General features: G+C 39.6%; 1 protein-coding gene across 11 annotated transcripts in view; it reads left to right on the forward strand.

Annotated features, from left to right (window-relative positions):
- Positions 1–19,389, forward strand: part of bcas1 (brain enriched myelin associated protein 1) — a 26,459-nt gene extending 7,070 nt beyond the window's left edge. For 3 of the 11 annotated variants that reach the window (XM_041799377.1, XM_041799383.1, XM_041799378.1), the window contains 13 exons: positions 4,869–5,048; positions 6,004–6,063; positions 6,382–6,417; positions 6,690–6,905; positions 10,599–10,658; positions 10,861–10,902; positions 11,078–11,119; positions 11,242–11,307; positions 11,602–11,646; positions 12,423–12,545; positions 12,644–12,724; positions 14,860–15,069; positions 18,193–19,389. In XM_041799377.1, coding sequence (XP_041655311.1) covers positions 4,869–5,048; positions 6,004–6,063; positions 6,382–6,417; positions 6,690–6,905; positions 10,599–10,658; positions 10,861–10,902; positions 11,078–11,119; positions 11,242–11,307; positions 11,602–11,646; positions 12,423–12,545; positions 12,644–12,724; positions 14,860–15,069; positions 18,193–18,264 — 1,233 coding nt within the window. In that variant the 3' untranslated portion in view covers positions 18,265–19,389. Of the gene's footprint in view, positions 1–4,868; positions 5,049–6,003; positions 6,064–6,381; positions 6,418–6,689; positions 6,906–7,021; positions 7,100–10,598; positions 10,659–10,860; positions 10,903–11,077; positions 11,120–11,241; positions 11,308–11,601; positions 11,647–12,422; positions 12,546–12,643; positions 12,725–14,859; positions 15,070–18,192 lie in introns of all 11 variants that reach the window. The other 8 variants (XM_041799379.1, XM_041799382.1, XM_041799381.1 and 5 more) reach the window with 8 other exon arrangements.
- The last annotated feature ends 1,701 nt before the right edge of the window (positions 19,390–21,090 follow it).

Below are 21,090 nucleotides of genomic sequence, written 5' to 3' on the forward strand. Positions count from 1 at the left end.
AATCCCCCAAAATTTCAAAGAACAAGTGCAAGAGAATCCAATTCAACAAGGACTTGTACAGGAGAACCTTATTCCAGTTGAAGTGCCAATGGAAGATGTTGATGGAGACATGGCTCCACCAATTGAGGTCGCAGAGGAATGTATTGAACAAGCTGATTTAAACCCTGTTGTTTCTTCAGAGCCTGCAGAAGAGATTGCAAGCCTTCCTGTGAAACAACCCCTAATGAAAGGGCTCATGTTGAAGTTGGAGGACACACTGGAATCAGTTGTGGAGGCTATTTCAGAGAAGCTTGAACTTAATGGGAACATCAAGGAACCTATACACGAGCAATCAGTTGGGCTGCAAATGGAAGAGTCCGAGCCATGTGTTTCAGTCCAAGAGGAACGTGTGGAGGTCATCACCCCAGTGCAAGTGCTGCCAGAAGTAGATCAAGACACAGCTCATCTGTCTGTGGTTGTGCCAGAATGTACTGTACCAGCTGAAATAAAACTAGCCGTTCCTGAAGAACCTGTGGACGACGGTGCAAGCCAACTTACCCAGCAACCAAAAACCACAGGGCTAATTCTGAAGATAGAGAACATACTGGAATCAGTTGTTGAGGTTACCTCAGCAAAGCTTGAAGTTTCTGAAAAAAAAGACAAAGAATCTGCAGATGAGCAAGGCTGTATGCCAAAGATGGAAAAGGAATCAGAGTTTTATGTTTCAGTCCAGAAAGGAGTCGTTGAGAAGTGCCTCACCCCAGTTGGAGAGCTTTTAGAAGATGCAGCCGAAGAACATGCTGCTCCATTTGTGGTTCCAGTAAAATGTTCTGAAACTCCTATCATGTTCGAGGAGGCAGTGAAGTACAGTACAAATCTTCTTGAAGACCAACTTCTGGTACATTCAGACAACCAGCCAGAATCTGATGTTGAGGCTGTTTCAGAGGGTAATGTTACTGAGAGTGCCGTTGGGGAAATTGTCGATGATCAAGATCCTGTGCCCATGACAGATGCGAAGGAAGAGTTGGAGCCATCTGTTTCAGTCCAAGAGCCCCTTGTGGAGAAGGTCCTCACCCCAATGCACATGCTGATGCAGGATAGTCAAGTAACAGCCTGCCCACCTATATCTGCTTTAGAAAGTATTGTACCAACTGAAAAAAATCCACTCATTCCTGAAGAACCAGTGGAAGACAGTGCAAGCCTTCTTACCCAACAACCAAAAACCACACTAGAATCAGCTGGTCAAGCTATTTTAGTGAATCTCAAAGTTACTGAAGACATATGTGAGGAACCTACAGGCAATGAAGATAATGTGCAAGGGATGCAAGTTGGGGAAAAGTCAGAGCTTTGTGTTTCTGTGCAAGGGGAATTTAGAGAAGAGAATATCACTGAAGTTGGAGAGCTTTTAGAGGACACCTATGAAGAAAATGCAGCTGCATTTGTGGTTGCAGTAAAATGTTATGAAACAATTCCTATCGTTTCCGAGGAGCTGGTTGTGGACAGTAAAAGTCTTCATGAAGACCAACAAAAAACCAAAGTGCTTATGGTACAGTCAGAAAGCTTACAAGAAGCAGATGTTGAAGCTATTTCCGAAAAGACTGAAGTGACTGAGAGCACAGTAGGGGAACCTGAAGATAATCAAGATTGTATGCTCAAGACAGATGCAAAGGAGGAGTCTGAACCTTGTGGGTCAGTCCAAGAGAAACTGCCTGAGAATGTCACAACAGTTGAAGCACTTTTGGAGGAAGCTTCTGAAGAAACAGTTGCTCCAACTTTGGTCAGTTTCGAATGCATTAAACCAATACGTACAAACATTGCCTATTCTGTTCCTGTGCAGCGACCTTTAGCCAAGGGGCTCATTGTAAATCTTGAGGATACATTGGAATCGGCTGAAGAAGCAACCTTTGAGAAGCTTGAACTTGTACTTGAAGCATCAGATGTGGCACAGATGGATGCTGAGGAGCCTGTGCCTTGTGTTTTAGTTCAAGAAGACCTTATTGAGGAGATGCATGCACCGGTGGAGGTGTCATTGGAAGATCCTGTAACAGAAGCAAATGCCCAATCTGTTGTTTCAGAGATTGTACCAGCAGATGTGCCACAGATGGATGCCAAGGAGGAGCCCGCGCCTTGTGTTATTGTCCAAGAGAAACTTGTTGAGGAGATTGTTGCACCGGCTGAGGTGTCATTGGGAGATGTTGTAACAGGAGCAGATGCTTCATCTGTTTTTGCAGTAATTGAACCAGCAGATATGCCACAGATGGATGCCAAAGAGGAGCCTGAGCCTTGTGTTTTTGTCCAAGAGGACCTTGTTGAGGAGATTCCTGCATCTGTTGAGGTGTCTTTGGGAGATTTTCTAACAGAAGCAGATGCTTCATCTGTTTGTGCAGTAGTTGAACCAGCAAATATGCCACAGATGGATGCCAGGGAGGAACCTGAGCCTTGTGTTTTAGTCCAAAAGAACCTTGTTGAGGAGATTCCTGCACCAGTTGAGGTGTTATTGGGAGATCTTCTAACAGAAGCAGATGCTTCATCTGTTGTTGCAGCACTTAAACCATCAGATGTACCACAGATGGATGCCAAGGAGGTGCCAGAGCCTTGTGTTTTAGTCCAAGAGGACCTTGTTAAGGAGTTCATCGCCCCAGTTGAGGTACAATTGGAAGATATTACAGAAACAGATGGAGCATATGCTAAATGTATAAGACAAACTGAATCAAATCCTGCATTTTCTTGAGAATCTTCAGAAGACTGTGTGACCCTTCCTGAGCAGGAACCAGAAGCCACAGGTCTCTTGGTAAAGAAGAAGAACTATTAAGAATCAGTGTCATTTTAGTAGAAGATGACATTACGGACAAACAAGTTGATGAACTATGACGGCACAACAGGATGAGTCTGAGCCATAGCTTTTTGATCCAGAAGGACCTTGTTGAGAATCTTGTTGCCCCATTTCTAATGATTTTTTTTTCTGTAGAAAATGCAAGCTTTCTTGAGCAGAAGCAAAAGAGCAAGGAGATAATGGAAAGCTTCAAAACAGCTGAAGATTCTCTAGTGGACACTTCCCATAAGATTGTAGCAGGTATCTTTGCAGAAGATGTTGAATCTGATTGTGGATGGAGACTCCAAATAGAACTAAACAGATTTAATATTCAGCTGACAAAGTACACAAAGGACTGAGCATGTCCCTGCTATGAATTTAGACATGAAAAGTTTACATGCTGGTCTGCAGTCTGTCTGTACATCAGTTGTTGCTATTTCATTATACAAGCATGGTGATTTAGGGTGATCATTATTGAGATACAGTATTACAGTTACTATTCTTGAGTGCAATAAATATGTGCAATAAATTTTGAAGACTTATTTTAAGTGTTGCTGTTTTAGAAACCATCTACCTCTTTGGAATGTCATGTCTTTAACAATATGAGGTATTAATGCAGCTGGAATGTAGGATAATTTGTATTTTTTTGTAACAATGTGAAGCATCTTAGTATTTATCTTAAACACAGTTTACATTGTAAAGAAGTGAAACTTTTTTCCAATAAAATCTTGAATTAAAAACTGGAAATTTCTCTTTCTTATCACAATTTAGCCATAATTTGTCAAAATTGTATATCAGAATTGAAAAGGAAAAGAAAAATATGACCAAGTATAAGGTCACATGGATAAAGAACAGAAATTTAATCCTAAAAAAATACTCTCTAAAACCTAAGTAGTGTTGAAAACAACATCCAAAAACCTGGCAGGAGCTCTGAAAACTGCACAAAATTTCATCGTGAGAAAATCTTTATTCCTCAGCTTTAGTAGTAGGAGACATGCAATTAAAAACATGGGACAGTGTAAAACCTTGGTTTGACAAAGAAAATTTGCTTTTGCCCCAAAGCTTGTTTGAGTTTGCTGGGCCACAAAGTATGGTTACAAATATATATATAAGAAAAGACAATTTAAATGACCTTACAGATACCTGATTTAAACAAACTTAATGGTAAGAGCTCAGTAATTGTACTTTGTGACCCTACAGCCATTTTATGAATAATACTGGTGTATCTGAAAGCAAAACATTTGTCCTGAAATCTCCCATTTATGAAACAAAAATATGACACATTAAAGATAGATATGGGTTCTGGTTGGCCCCAGATGATTTTCAGGCTGCAGCATACTGATGTTTGGGAAAGGCCGGGTTTAAAGATTGCAGTTTCAATTATATGGGTAAATGTTTTAATTTAAGGCTATTTTTAGCCTTTATGTTATCTTGAAGGGTAATATCAGAGGAGCAGTCAGAGGCCTTTATTAAACATTAAAAGAATGGGGTATCTTATGAAGCAACATTTTAGTAAAGGGTACACAAATAACTAAATACTTTCCCGTTTTAATGCAGAAGAGCAACTGTTTTTATGATATACTTAAAAAAATGTACAAGCCAACCATTGCCAAAAATTACAACATTATTTATAGTTGTCTTTCTCTTTATAGTGAACCATGTGTTTTGTTGTTAAAATAGCATCTGCTTTCACCAAAGACTGACAATATTCTTATCAGGCCACACTGAAGGACAGTTCAAGCAAATGGCTTCATTCAAAATTGTCTTGAAATCAGAGTTGGTCAATTTCTTTTTTAAATCCATAAATACATTTTTCACCCTAAAGACACTGCTACGTATTTGATTTTCCTAGCATTTCACAGGGCATAACTCTCACACATTGTTGAATATCAATGAGTGAGGGGTGGGACAGACACATTAATAAAAGGCTGATTGTTGACAATGCCCCGAGTAGGCAGAGGCATGGTTGGAATTGTGCTCCCATCTCAATGCTGCGATTAAGACACTCACTGCTTGCATATCAGCACCGCTGCTCTAACATAATTCTGAAGGGCTAACTCTTTGTGATGGTGTATAGGACGCAGCTAACGTAGAGCCAGAATTGTCCCCAGAACCAGAGCCGGAAAGTGTAACTCCAGACCCGAGTCCAGAAGAGGAAAAAGCTCCTGAACCAGAGACAGAGAACAGTCAACCGGAGGAAGAGCCAGAGGAGAGCATCCCAGAAGAGAATCCAGTTATGAACTTCTTCAAAACACTAGTAAGTGATGCCATTTTAACTTTAAAGTGTAGGTTTGAATGCCTTTGATAATGAAATTGCTGCTTGTGTGATATTAGACTGCTTTGGGCAATATTGAAGTGAAGAACTGCTCAAAATTTAGTAAACAGATATTTTCTTGTAATTTTCGCTGCAAATAGAGCTGCAAAAACGAAAAGTTTAAATATATTCCAATTCCTGTTTGAACCTCCCTGGAATTGTGACTTTTAAATAATACTCCTGGAAAAGTATGATAAGAACATTTAAAGGAAGCAACCAGTTATATTTTAATGCTATTTATTTTATTCTGTGTCAAAATTGGTGGGAAAACTGTGGTTTTATGACAGTAAAGGTATCCATGACTAAAATCTGCCATGATGACAGAGCCTGATGGTAAACGTACAACAAGCAGCTATTGTATTTCCTCTTCATCATGCTGTCTTTTGGACTCTTGCCGTTTTAAAGAGTTACCATTGCCCTTGCCCCATGCTAATCAAGTCTTTGAACATGCGGGAATGTGGCGGCCTATTGTTCAACCCATAGTGTGAGCTCACAAGGGAGGCCTGTGCTGTTGGAAGTTGAGATTTGTGAAGATAGAGCGAGGGCAGGCCTACGCCATCTCCGGAGCACAATGGCTGTCACAATGACAGCGCATGTACTGTATGTGCTCTGTCAGGGACCTCAGTGTGCACTCTGTAGGCCTCAGTTAGTGTATCATAAAGGCCTATGTCTGCTTTTATGAAAGGCTTCTGTTTATTCTACATAATTATTTTTCTGTGCCTGTTACATCAACTTGACATGCTGATTCTGATTCCTCAACCCTGCAGCGTCATTGCTATGCATATACATTATGCAGCAGAATAAGCAACATTTCAAAGGGCCTTTTCTTTTCTGTCTTCTAGCCTGGTTCTTGAAAAGTTGTTGAATTTTGGCTATTTTTCTTTTTTTTGTTGCACAGGTGACTCCCACTAAACCAACAAAAAAGGAAACAGCTACTCCTGCTGCTGCAAAAGATCAGGTAATCTCATTTAATAAGGCATAATGAAAGTGATCCTGTTCATTTATCACTATCACTATGTGTTTATTGGTTTCACATACTTCCATTACCCATCATTATATCATACATATTATATTGCAGGTTTTGGAAATGCAGAGAATTTTCATAGTTTGCTTGCATCTATGTTAATTTCTGGTCAAATTAAGGATGTCCCTTGCTCCATCTTATGTCTTAACAAGAGCTAGATTCTCCTAAGCATTTACAAGCCATGCTGATATTTGTTTTGCTTCATTTTAACTGCTATTGCTCTAATTGCTTCCTATTTTTGTTGCTAAATAGCCCCCAGAGGAGAGCCAACCAGATGCAACTACTACTGTGAGAAAATTACCTTTAAAGAGTTTTGATTTGTCTTACAAATCGTGCAGTGAGGATAAAAATGTACTGATCACTGCAGGCTCAAGTTAACTTTATGAACTGCCACTTCTTTGCTAATTGTGCATTTTGCATGCTTATTAGATCTGCAGTACTTCTTTGGATGTCTGCAGTACTCGCCTATAATTCTTACTGTGTATCTTTAAAAGTTGCTGTCGGTAGTTTGAAAAGTTTACGGCACAGTATTGTTTTAACACCCGCTCTCTCTTAACTAGGTTGCACAAGTTTCTGAACCGCCCGCAGCACCCAAAGGAATGTCTATCCCACCGCCACCTCCTCCAGAGCCACCGAAAATGGAAATCAAAGCAGAGCCAGCAGCAAAACCTGCCAAATCCTCACCGAAAGTAGAACCAAAAGCTGCTGCAAAAGAACCCGAGCCAGGAAAAGGAAAATCAGCCAAAGATACTCTGAGCAAATTCTTCCGTCCAAAGGTAAACAAACTGCAAACGAGAGATAAAAGATTATTTATGTAGACCTTCTGTGAGTGCATGTTGCTCTGTGTTTGGGTTTTTAAAGTCGTGTGAAACATGCTGTATGTGAATTTGAGGTACTACTAGGTGTCAAGGCATCAAAAGGCAAAGGCGCTTCAAGTGGAGCCAAAGCTTCGGCCAAGCCTGGAGCAGGGGTACAGTAGATTATTGCATTCTCAAACTGACCATTGCTTATTCCACCATCAACTAAACAAGTGCTGTTACTCTGGAGGTGGCAGAAACTAATTAATATACCAAACTCCAAAAATAAATCAAGGGTATTTATCCTGTTTAAGCTAACCCTGGAGAAATAGGTTAGCAGTACCAGTGTGACTTTGGCCAGAGATTTCCCTGGAAATATCTTCATAAGACCACAACTGTTTCCCCCCAGCATAAAAAAAAACATATAAGTGATTAGTTCATAATCAAAAATGCTTGACATGTTTGGAAGAACATTGATTTTTGCCCTTTGATAATTAGCCTAGTTAAGTACAAAGACATGAAACATGGTGAAATAGCTAGTTTGGCTAGTGCCCAAACCAGTGGTTCCCAACATTATTTCCTCAGAGTGCTTAGAGATTTTCCTCCTTGTTGGAATCCCACAAACTTCTGCGTTTTTGCATCGTCTCCATTCTTATCCCAACAGGTTTGTTTGTTAGCGCCAGCTGTGTTGTGTTTATTGTTACATCATTTCTTTGCTGCATTCCTATTGGTTGGTTAGTCGATGTAAATCGTAGCAGCAGTCACACTGTGAAATGGTCATCCTAAATTTTATCCCAGGCTTTTTTTGGTTGCAAGACCATGACAACAGCCGTCTGTCAACCTGTCTCACAGTGTGATGTAGATGTGATGTCAAAGATATCACCCTGATTGGCCATCTATTATCTGGGACAGTCCAAAATTGCACAGTTTATACCAGGCTTAGGATAAGCTTAATAAAGAAACACCTAGAGTTGTTAACTGGCTAGCAATGAAGCCAAACAACACCACAGCTACCCCTTTGTTCTTCTCAGATGATGCTGATTGCTCCCACTACTCTCTGAGCAAGAACAAGGGTATCAGCTTGAAACTTTGTGAGGTGATACGCCTCATAGCAGACATGGAGTCTGGAAGATCATGACATTCATAGCAAAGATGAGACATCACGATCAAAGTAAATGTTGTGACCTGACACACCAGATGGATTGTTTCATATATCCACCGTATAGGATATATTTTACTTTCATCCAGGAAACCTCCCATACAAAGTGTTTGGAAAGGGCAGGACTTTAAAAAAATTATTGGAAGGTGATTGGACAAACATTCTCTCTGTCATATTAATGGGCCAATAAGAGCGAAAAGACAAAATAAGGCAGTACGTGTGCACAGCTCTGGAACCTGAGCTCCACAGACAGGCACTGCTGTAGTTTCTGTAGTGGATCAAACTCATGCGGAGGCCCGCTTGGAGAAGTCTAAAACATCTCTGAAAAGAGAAGCTTTCAGAGTGGATCTTTAACGCTTAGGGGTCCATAATCAGACACGTGTGATTTCATCATCCGCTATATTTGTCACATGATAGCAAGAAAAGTAAACTACATTTTGCTTAGCAATGACTTTGTTTGGAAAGCATGATGTTTAAGCTTTCTTTCAGTTTTTGTTTGATGTCAATAGGCCAAGTAAAACAAAAAATATGTTTATTTGAATTTGATATAAAAATAAATTTTACACATAGGGGACTATACTGTACAAGAATGGCACTGGTAATTTTTTCAGTGTTTCAGCATTTTGTCATTTCTTGTTGAAAAAAGACAATATATCGTTGGTTTGGAGGTCCTATATCTAATGCTAAAACAGTTTTCATTTCATAAATTTGAGGTAGTGCAGAAAGAATGATACCAAACTTGAGCATGGCATACTTTTTCTTAGTAGTTTATATAGTCAAAAGAAAGTATTAACAACATGGCAAAATAGCTGTGGACCTCTAAGGGTTAATACAGAAATGTGGCCCAGTTCTGATAAAACTATGGCTATACTACATCTACATCCAAACTAATTATCACACCAGCGGCAGCTATCGCACATACCGGCTTACAGTATAACAGTATGTTACAGTATGTAACCTCATCTGTAACTTGCTAAAGCAGGTTGGGGGAAGAGCTTGACAGGCAGGCGCTGTTGTAGATTATGAACACTGAAGCTTGTTGGCGGATCAAACTCATGCGGAGGCCAGTTGGTAGATGTGCAAAAACATCATCTCAGTTATGAAGAGCTCTCAGTTCTGTTTTTTCTCTTGATTTAAAAAAGAAATGTTGTCCTGTTTGGTTAAAACTGCCGCTATACTATAGCTATATCCAAACTAAATGCTACACAGTCTACAGCCATTGCTACCAGCTTTCAGTAAAACTACTACACCCTGCCTGTAGTAGCCTCATTCTCCTCAAATAACGCTGATTGGTTTGGTCCTTTCTCAGACTTGGCACAATTATTTCAGATTGGAGCTTTGCAAGATGGATCTGCCAGATGATGGATGTGAAATCTGGCCACCTTTTATAGATATTGTGCCTTGAAAGTCTAAATAGGACAAATGAAAAACAGTAACAACAGGTGACCCCCAAAAATGCTATTTTTAAAATTTAAGCTTTTTGTACAAATTAAACAAATTACATATATTTACTTTTCATTTTCTGGATGTAATATAAATATTGTGTATCTGCACTTTGAGTGAGACAACAGCTTTCTTCCACCTCCAGTCTTATGCTAAGCTAACCTAACTTCCCCCTGGCTTTAGCACCATTTTCCTTTAACTGGTACATATCAGACAGCATTTATTGTCATTCTAACCCGTAATTTCCACAAAGGACGACTGCGCCGCACACCGAAGTGCCGCGGGTTTACTCAAACTGAAGGAGAGCAACCTCGCCCACTGGAAGCGAGTCTAGAGCTCTGCGCCGTGGAGCGCAGCCCTGATCAGCAGGAAGAGATCACAGGAGAACTGCAAATTCACGCAGGAATAGTATGTCAGTAGCGGACTATTTTACCTTTTGGGGTTAATTCATCATCCTTTCCGGTATAAGTCCATGATATTATTGCTTCCGCCATTGGATGTGTACATTAGGAAGTTAAAAAGTTAATGTTTGTTTAAAGGATCTGTGGTTTTATGTCAAATTATTTGGTTAAATGTCCTCAAAAGTTAACTTTTCCTCATTAATGGCACCATTGTAGCTCTGTGACCCACTGACCTCTCGGTGACCCTGAGATGTAATGTTGATATAGTGATGATTTGTGATTGGGAGTCTGTGCATTGTGTTGTATTTTGAAAGAACCAGATATTTTATGCTTTTGACTCCCTTTTTGGTGCTTTCTGATCGATGGGTATTGGTGCAGTTTGGCAGTGGCTGGCGCTGAAAATACACCTGAAGCACAGCAAAGTGGTGCTCCAGGCACACGCCGCTGCCGGTCTGGAGCACCAGCTGTGGAAATGCTCTGATAGATTAGAGAGTGAGCGATTTGCTCCACAGTACGATTCACCAGAGGATCGCGGCGCAGTTGCTTTATGTGGAAATTGGAGTTGACATCTAAATATATGACATAGGCAAAACTTCTCTTATTTCCGAGGACAATCATTTCTTTTCTGGCTTTTTCTAACATTACTAACAATTCTTGCTGGTCCTACAGACAATCAAGAATCCAGAGCCAACAGAAGAAGTAGATGCACAACCAGTAGTAGAAGAAAAGGTAAACTAGAGAAAAAAATTCTAAATTTAGCTGATAACAATGACTGATATGAATGCATTTAAATCTGAAACAGTCGCTTTAAATTCAAGTGTGAAAGATTACAGCTGTGCACTGATCAAACCTCTACAAACAGCAGTCTACACTGAATTAAAGCATCCTTATTTGCATCTCTTTATAGTAAAAAAGTAGTTTTGCTCCACAGGAAACACCAGAGGAGGTGGCTGAGATAATTGTAGAAGTTCAGGTAAACTAGAGCTTGTGCTTAATCTTCACAGCTGCTTTCAGAGACTTAAATGTGTTTTCATGTGGGTTTGTCATGGTTGCTTGGATTCTTTGAAGGATTACATTAAATTGCAGCATTTTCAGATGCTATCTTCATTTGCATCTCTTCAGAATAACAAAGTAATTTTGCTCTGCAGGAGACACCAGTGGAGGTACCCGAGCCTGTTGTAGAAGTCAAGGTAAATCAAAGGAGAGATCTCAGTCCTGGGGTTTTGTCTTTTTAGGGAGCAGGATACTCCTCTGGTCTTGTGTTATAGAAAACCAATATGTTCTAATGTCTGATTAATTTGCATCTGCTCAGAGTGAAAATGTTGTTGAACCTCCCGAGACAGCGGAGGAGTCGGCACAGCCCGATGTAGAGGAGCAGGTAAATCAGCAGGAAGTGCTCGGGAATATTAATTCTTCATTTTCTTCTCTCTACAGGCACCTCTGACATGATGTACAAGACGAACCAAATATTACACTGAACCAAATATTACGCTGAACCATTTACTGAAGTTTGCACACAGAAAATTTGGCATTTGCAGTTTTAAAGACGAGTTATTTTTTGATTTATACATCTATATATTGGTTCCATCATGACAGACGGGTCAGCTTGTAATTTATTGCCTTTTGCAAGACCTTGAATCAACTGGGAAACAAATAATTTTCTTCCATGCAGATTGCTGCAGATGCAGAAGTACCACAACCAGAGATAGAGACTGAGGTAAATTAAAGGATGTCCACATTTTGGGAAATAAAGTTAGCTTACTTGCCTTCTTGCTCTTGCATGTTTTTGTTATGCACGAGGCAGTTAGCAACTAGTTAGCTAAACACAGCATAAATAGTGAAATCAAGGTAAAAGCTGGCCATGTCTTAGGCTAACAATCTGCCCACTGGCACCTCCAAGCTTTCTTATTTACATGGTTTAACCCACAAAGCCTCAGCTTTTTGGTTTTCCTTTTGAATTTGGCTTTGAAAGTCCAAAATAAAAAAAATCAAACATGAAAGTAGATGTCAAACAGTAAGATTGGTTGAATACAGGACCAAGCTTACTACTTTCCTGTTTCCATCCTTTAGGCCAAGCTAAGCTAGGCTAACTGTCTCCTCCCTCATTTTTAAGATATGAAACTGTACCAGTTTTCTTTTTTTTTTTTTTTTTTTTTAGCAAGCATGCCAATTAGCATATTTCCCAAAGTGTTGAACTATTCCTTTAAGGTCATATTGAATGGAAAAACTTCCTATCCTTGTTTTACAGACGATAACATTCTTGACTTTTGTGCATGACGGCGTGGGTATCTTGACTCTTGAAGGGACTGGTTATTATCAGGTTTGTCGGCCTCTTTCCTGCTCTGATGCTGGATTTTTCCCTCATCTTACCTCGTCTTTCTCTTCCCAGGTGGCAGCTCCATGCCCTCACTCTGTCAGCTTCAATGACAGCCTTGCTTTTCGCTCATAAATGGATCGTGATTCGTATTTTTTCTTCTGCTATTTTCCCAAAAGAAGGCGGATCCCTCGAAAGCCGGCACTCTGGAGGCTGCTGCAAAACCGGAGCCACCGCCACCTGTTCAGGAAGAGAAGAAAACAGCCTCAAAGTCAGCTTTCCTTTCCCTCTTCAAGCCAAAAGTAAGGAGCATTTATTGGTCTCTAGAATACCTGAAATTCAAAGCATGAATTGTGATTGAATTACTAAACAGAAAGTAACAGATGAATGTGAATTTGAGGTACTGTTAGACAACATGACTTCAAAAGTCCAGGCAGCCTCCACAAGTGGAGTTCGGTTCCTCAGGAGAACGGCTGGAGTGGTAAATATAGTAAAGTTATAGCTCCAGATAATCTGAGCTGCTTAATTAACCAGTGTACAGTGGATTTAATACATCTGGTTTGAAACCTGCTCTAAAACTACCATCAGCTAAAGTAAAAGAGTGCTTTGATGATGATCCCTTATAACGTTGCTGTGTCATTTGATCCTAACTGCCTGGTTGAAACATCTTAATATTTTTCTTCAGTTCTACATCTGATTTCATCGCAAAGCCTTTCAGCACTTCATGAGCAGAAAGGTACGGAAGCCCTAAGCGGACATGCATCCATGCCTTTTATTTACTCTGTATTTCCGTGATAAAGAGTAATTTCTAGTTTTTCCTGAGATTTCCATTTATCAAATCAAATCAAATCAAACTTTATTTATATAGAACTTTCATACACAGGGCAACACAATGTGCTTCACAGTCAAAAACAAGTGATCACAGCAAACATTGTATTGCAAATTGAGAACACAAAATACAACTTCTGAGCAGAAGTAAAGCTCAACATGTACACCAAAATTATCCACACAGATTAGATCACACAACATGCACACAAACACGCACACTGAAAGCAGCCAATGAAATCTAACTGTAAACTGATGCAAAAAGTAAAGTTTTCAGCCTGCTTTTAAAAGTATTTAATGTTGGAGCCCTTCTCAGGTCTGCAGGCAGGACGTTCTATTTACTAGGGGCATAAAAACTGAAAGCAGCCTCCCCTGCTTTGGAACTTATATGTGGAACAGTTAAAAGGCCACTACCTGTAGACCTGAGAGTTCTAACTGGTGTATAACTTATCAGCATGTCTCTGATGTACTGAGGAGCAAGGCCATTCAGCGCTTTGTAAACAAGTATTACAAAACAAGAATTATTTATTCATATCCATTCCAGTTGATCCTAAAAGTGCTTGATGGGGTTGAGTTCAGGGCTCTGTTCTACTACACAAATGTCATCAAAACCCGTCTTTTATAGTCCTTGTTTTGTGCACTGGGGCACAGTCATGTTGGAATAGAAAAGGGCCTTCCCCAAACTGTTTCCACACCGTTAGAAGCATAACATTGTCCAAAATGTCTTGCGCTGCTGAAGCATTTAGATTGGCCTTCACTGGAGATAAGGGGCCTAGTCCAAACCCTGACATACAGCTCCATTATCCTTCCTCCACCAGACTTTACAGTTGGCACAGTGCAGTCAGGCATGCAATGTTCTCCTGGCATCTGCCAAGCCAGACTCACCTATCTGCCAAACAGAGAAGCATGGCATCCATCATAATACCACGCTTGAAGTCACTGAGTTCTGAAGAATGACCCATTTTGTATCACAAATGTTTGCAAATAGAGACTGCATGGCTAGGTGCTTTGTTTCATTCACATGTGGCAACAGGTCTGATTGAAAAACATGAATTCAATAATTAACAGGTTTGGCCAAATACTTTTGTCCATGTAGTGTATGTCTGACAGGATGTCTTTTGCGACTCTCAAGTCTGACCCAGCCCGGGGCCGGAGGTGAGAGGTCAGAATCCTGGCCCAATCAGGTTCTATGCCATAGGCCATGTCAGGACAGGCTCAGTCTTGGGGATAGAATCCTACCTCTAAAGCAGACAGAACCCCTGCTGTCTAAATGTGTGCAAGAGCCATGGAGTTCATTATACATAGATAGGTGTGTTTTTTTTTCTAGGATTTGGGACGGTGATACAACCTTAGCTACAGTTTCAGTGACCACTTTTACACAAAGTTAAGAGCTGAAAGCTTTCTGTGCTGTTGTGAACCCAATAGCTTTCAGTGAATGGTATGAACTGAGTGTATTATCACATCCCTACTTGGTTAACCTCATCAGCATGAGCAATAGTAGCATTGATGGCATGTTGCCCAGCCTAGACACCAGTCACGTTTTATTCTAATGAGAATATAATAAGAATAATAAGAAAACTGCCGTTTTTATTTCCATAGAAAACCAAATCAATTTAAGATTTAAGGAAAGGACTTAAATTACCTCATTATCATGGGAAAAAGGGGTGAATTAAATGTGTGGATGCATGTCCGCTTAGGGCTTCTGTACAAAGGAAAAGATGTGGGCAGAACTTTAAATCTACTGCTTCTCCAGGATGGAAATAATTCAGTTTTTCATTCACAAAACATCAGGCTGCTGACCCAAAGAAGGAGACCCCTGCCCCCGCTGCAGCAGCAGACACAGCCCAGACAGCCAAAGAGGAACCTAAAGCAGCAGCCAAGTCTTCAGAGGCAGCAGTAGAAAACAAACCGGCTTCAGCAGCACCACCAGCTGGAGAGGATGCAGCCCCTGTTCCCAAGCTGGAGAAGAGAAACTCTATCCACAAGTTCTTTAAAAATCTGGTAAGGAGAGTTTATCGACACCCTCATATCACTATCTGCTTTGATTTGAGAAATATCCACTAGATGGCAGCAGCAACTCATTAAGTAATAACAGCAGATCTGATTTAACAGTGCAGTGCACCTTAAGTCACACATCCTCTAAGTTGTTTGCAACACTTTGTTTTAAGCAGAAATTGTACAAGATTATTATCTTCAAGTAAGGTGCACTATGATTGAAACTGACTCAAGCAGAAGTGAAATTACAGGTACAGTAATATATTCACATAAACACATAACTCAAAGTTTACTGGAAGTATTGACTAGTAACTTGAAATACCTGAGGGTGCTGAAAAGTAATATTCCCTCTTATGCAGTGCAAGAAGAAAAGACCTTTACAGTGCAGTGCAATGCTAATTTTCAATGTACTGGGGAATAAATCTCCAGCTACTATTACCTATCACATGTTGCACAAGCCAGTGCAAGTATTGCCAGTACTGTCATGAGGTTGACAGAAAGCCTGAACCTCCTCTCTTTTGCAATTTAGTTTTTATTTTCTTACTTAGACACAGTTACAGTGTCATACAACTCACTCCCCATTTACATACTAAAAAATACAATTTCTAATTTGCACATTTACATAAGAGTGCAGGTGGAAAAACACATGTAAGCAAACATTTTTGTGCAATGCATTCTGGGTAGTGACAACATCTGGAGGCATTGTTCTTCTTCCCACATGGGTGGGAAGGTTTTAAGGATGAAACCATATCACATTAGTACCTTTTGTGTACAGTTCCCTCCTTAAAAACTTTATTTTCAGATAGAGATGCACTGGTTGATTGTAAATTAGGACAGACACTAATACTGATATTCAACAGGACAATTAGCTGATTCTGATGGTTGTATTTTATCACTTCTTTTGTTGCAAGAGTCCTAGTAGGCCACCATTTTCTTTCCCATTTGACTATGAAAACAGCTAGCTGGTCAATTCTTCTGCCCAGTAAAGAAAATATTTTATTTGATTCAGCAGCTAGATATTCTAGATATATTGGAAACTGTTCATGCCACATTGTCTGTAACCTTGCAAAGCAGACAGATTTGTCAGACTTCATGTCTGTCATCAGGCAAATACATCTTGCAAAGCTCCAGTCTACAACATTTGTGTCAGACCTGGAAACAGTCTTGACCAATCAGCATCATATGAGGAGAACAAGGAGGAAGCCACAAGCTCTTCTGCTGACCTGCCTCAGCATGAGTTTGCAAGAGTTACGGAGGGGTTGTTGTAGTGTCAACCGGTGTGTAAAATGGAGTAACTAGCTTGGATGTAGCCACAGCAGCAGTTTTATCAGAGCTACACCACATTTCTTTATTGAAACAAAAGTAAAAATCCACACCCAGAGCTTACCATGGCAGAGAAAACATGTTTCATCTTCTCCTGATCTGCTTTGGCATGAATTTTAGCCACCAACAAGCTCTGCTTACTAAACTGTGGCAGCACTAGCCTTTACAGCTAAGGCTAGTACTAGAGCTGCACAGGTCTGCTACTTCATTTTGTCTTGTTGCTCTGATTGGGCTATCAGGAACGTGAAAGACAGAATGGTTATCCAATCACCGTCCAAGAAGTTTTTGAAAAGTCCTCCCCTTCCCAAACCTTTGTGTGAGAGGTTTCACAGATGAATGTGAAATATATCCGTGCAATGGAGATATGAAACATCTGGCATGTCAGGTTACATCATTATGCTGATAATTATAAACAGGACTGATATTAATGTTAGACTGACACATTGCTGCGTCCTTAGTTTCAAATCTGTATATTATGAGGACAATACAGAAGAAACTACTGTCATGTAGATCAAGGTGAGTACAATCCAAATGAGACTTACCAGAATACATTGCACAAAAATGGCAGCTTTCATGTGAATCTATTTTTAAACTTTCTCCAAAATATAGAAATCTAGGGTAATTTTTATACAACACAGGTACATGTAGAAGGCATGGGTGTTCATTTAATAAAATCAACATGTCTTAACATGCAGAGTTCCTTTGAAAGAGTCAAATTCCCTGTAACAGTTTTCATTGAGCCAAAACCTTGTTACTACATTTTAACTTGATTTTGGTAAAATAATAATTAGATAACACACACTGATAACTGACTGCTTAGAAAGGATAATATCAACGTTATAATGCAGAATTTGTCTTTTAACAGGCTGTGTTTTTTTTCATTTCCTGAATAGTAGAGATGAGGTTTGAATCGAGCAGCAGCAACATGTGACAAAGATGTGGAAAGGAACAAAATACAATTACTCAAGTTACTGTAACTGAGTAGCTTTTTGTTCTAGTATTTTTGCTAAGTACTTTTTAAAATATGTATTTACTTAAGTATACTTTTAGGGAAGGGCTTTCTCTCAACTACAGTAAACTGGTTTGTTTTATCAGTACCACATGGCGTTTAAAGATGCTTAGTATGTGAGAAGTGCAATTCCAAGTTGACCCTTACCACTTCCACATAGCCCTATTTCTATGTTTTTAGGGGTTTCTAAGGGTAGGGTGTCCCATGCCTTCTTTGAAGGGAGGGGCCTGGTGAAATCCTAGGGCTACATGCTCCTTCAAAAAGGGATTTTCCACAGGTTCAAAATAAATCAAGTGTAATGTGAAATCTCCCAGAATGCCTTGAGAGTTATCAGCAAGATTTGACATTTACGGCAATGATCTAATATCATGACTTAATGTTGTTTCAATGCATTATGGTGTGTTTGATTTAGAACAGGCATTTCAAAAAAGCTCAACGTTGAAACATCTGGTGTTGTTGACACATCTGGTTCTGTCATTTCCCCAGTACATCCAACAGTATTCAATATAACAGTATTCCAGACTTTGAGTGAACATTAAAAGATATACTTTTTGCTTTTATTTTTACTTGAGTAGATTTAATCGGCAGTTACTGTTACTTCTGCTTAAGTAACTTAAATCAAGATAACAGTACTTTTACCTGAGCACAGTATTCTTGTATTCTTTCCACCCTTGGTGACTTAATAATCGGGCCTCAGTTAGAAGGTCGGAATCAACCTAAAAATCAGGCAGATTATCTTGTTGTGTGTTGCTGGCTTAAGTAGAAGCTTATTAAACACGTTTTCTGTCATGTTTCAGGGTCAGAAGCGCGGCTCCACAGATGCTGGGGTCCAGGCGGAGGCAGCCGCTGCAGCTGAGAAGGCCAAATGAAACCAAAAGCAACACTGAAGTTTACCTGTACAGACTCCCTTCCTCTTCCTCTTTCTCAATCTGTATCTCTCTCTCTCTCTCTCTCTCTCTCTCTCTCTCTCTCTCTCTCTCTCGCTCTCTCTCTTTCTCTCTCTCCTTCCACTCCCATCTCTAACTACATTTTCTGTTTTTACTACTGTTATGAATTCAAAGATCAACAAGTCTTGAAGGAACAAAGCAAGTGTGAGAAAGAGTTGGTGGTGGAAATAAGGCATGGCAAGGTTGTGAGATAAATATATATATTTTTGGTCATATAGACGTCTTGACAAGTAAAGCAATATGAGTGAGAAACCTTTTCTACACATGTTTAATGTGACTTATCTCTGACATACTGGGCTTTTATAATGGACGGATGCATGCTTTGCTTTCAGCAGATTAATATGTCAGAAACATAAAAAAACACTGTTATAAAGGTTTTATTTTTCCAGTTTAAACCAGGAAAATCACACAGTTGTGGAAATGCAGAGTAGAATGAGATATTAAGGATAAAAGTACTTTAATGTATATAACATTTTAGCATATTTCTTTAACAAACTGCACTTGAAGATTTCTTAAACTACGCTACTGTATATGTTAAACTAAAGCACATATTTTAACTTGTCATGTATTTGGGTATTCATGTGGGAAAATCACAATCTTTACTGCTCTGTGGGGACCTGATTGTAAGTGTTCACAATAACAAATGCATCTGAGGTGGCAGAATGGTGTCTTTGTGCAAATGTGTCCTTGTGGTACGTTTCGCAGTTTTCATAAATCACAGTCGATTAGCTTTTAATTTGATTGCAGCACTTTGTGTCGTCTAATGTAACGGAAGTGTCTAATGGTGTAAGTCATTTATGTTTGGCATATGTGCAATTAATATCATGCTTTTGTTTGCCTAGAAGGATGTATGTATGCATAACATCAGCTCTCTCAAAGACAATAAATTCCATCAATATTTGTTTGCTCTTTCTTCAAGTACAGCAGGTTCCTCATGACTGTGGGTGGTGAAAATATGTAACTCTTCAAGTTTTCCAACATTTAAATGTGACCTTATTCTAGTGGTGTCCAAATTAATTCAAAGACTACAAATTAAAAGCAGCTTTGCATCAGCTTGTTTCTTCTTAAAGGTGGTTGTGAAGGCAAGTCAACTGAAGGCCATTCATTCCCAAGGGAATCTCCGTGGTATCCAGAAACCCCTCCCCTCCATTATATTTTTGTTCCACAAGCTTATGTTAAAAAAAAACAAAAAAAAAAAAAACACATGGAGCTTTCACTGTGGATTTTGGAGAAATGGTATAGCTGCGTGCTAGCTTAGCAACCAAACTTCTAACTCGCCAAGAGGTAACAAGTCATATTTACTTCCCCGGAATTAAATATATCCTGATTTATCAGTTAATATGAAGTGCTGTCGGATCATCTTAGCCATTTTAAATATATTAATACATTTAGGTGAGTTAGGCCACACAAAAGGATTGAAAAGGGTCAGTTAAATGCAACCTGAATGACTAAAGGACTTAGCTTAACTTGTTGTCTCATTCATGTGTCTTTTAAATAAAATATTCCTCAATGCAGGCAGTGCAACTTCTTCACTGATTTCTTGACATGCAACAGTAGCCCTGTTTTGTCTCAGCTATTCCCAAAACACATAATCCAAGCTACTGAATGGCAAAAATTTTACAAAATTATCCTCTCCCCATGGCTACAGGTAGTTTCTTTCAGGTTTCTATGGACATTATTTTTTATTTAACCTTTATTTAACCAGGTTGGTCCCACTGAGATTAAAAACCTCTTTTTCAAGGGAGACCTGGCCAAGACAGGCAGCAGCAAAAACACAAAGTTACAGATGGAAATACAAAGAGAGACAAAGTACAATTTACAAAATACAACGTTTTGGATTAAAATCATCTATGAGTCATATCTCAATTGTTCAAACAGCCAAGTTAAAACATCAACATCCTATAGAATCTGCTCCCATGTCTTTCATTTTAGATTTAAAAACATTTAAGGACACCAGCTCCTTGAGCTTCAAGTCATTCTGCAACTGATTCCAGGCTGAGGGTGCAGACTACCCAAAAGCCCTTTTCCCAATTTCTGTCTGAGCGTTTGGGACGTAGAGCAAAAAGAGGTCCTGAGAACGCAAAGAATACTGTCCGGTACTTCTCTGCATGATAAAAACACATAGAGGAGAAGCAGACCAAGAATGGCCTGAATGGCCAAGAAGAAAGTGATCAAGGAAGTCAAAACGGATGGGAAAATGGTGGAAAGTGGTTAAAAAATATGGTATACAGGTGGAGAAAAATTCTAAAAAAGACTTGGGAAAAATGGGCAGAAACAGTGATTACAGGGGTTAAAGAGCCGCATGAATAGGTAACTTGAACATCAAAACCCAATAATCGCTCGGCACACTTTTCAGGTCCAAAATAAGGTAACTGTTAGCCAGGACGCTAGCACCAACACTGCTGATCCAACACACATGCACTGATATATCAATAAATAACAACTGGGGAGGGTCTATTCGCTGGGTTTTTTAGGGGCTCAGCCAAATCTGTGGGCGGGCCTGGTCATTAGTAAACAGAAACGGGGAGTAAGAGGAGAGAGGACTGTCAAAAGAGAGGTATTGGATGTAAATAGTCTGTTTCTTTGGCTTATTTATTAGCTGGCAATTAATCTAACTCAGTGACTCTCAACTGGTGAGCCGGGTTCCTAAAAGTGGGTCGCAGAGACCTTTTCAGTGCATCCCAAAGGTGTGTATGGGAAATAAAAAGTTGTGCTAAAATCTCTTTTTAAAAACATGCTTGTTTTTTG

Source organism: Cheilinus undulatus, linkage group 11 (assembly GCF_018320785.1).
Source record: "Cheilinus undulatus linkage group 11, ASM1832078v1, whole genome shotgun sequence".
In the NCBI taxonomy this organism is placed as follows: domain Eukaryota; kingdom Metazoa; phylum Chordata; class Actinopteri; order Labriformes; family Labridae; genus Cheilinus; species Cheilinus undulatus.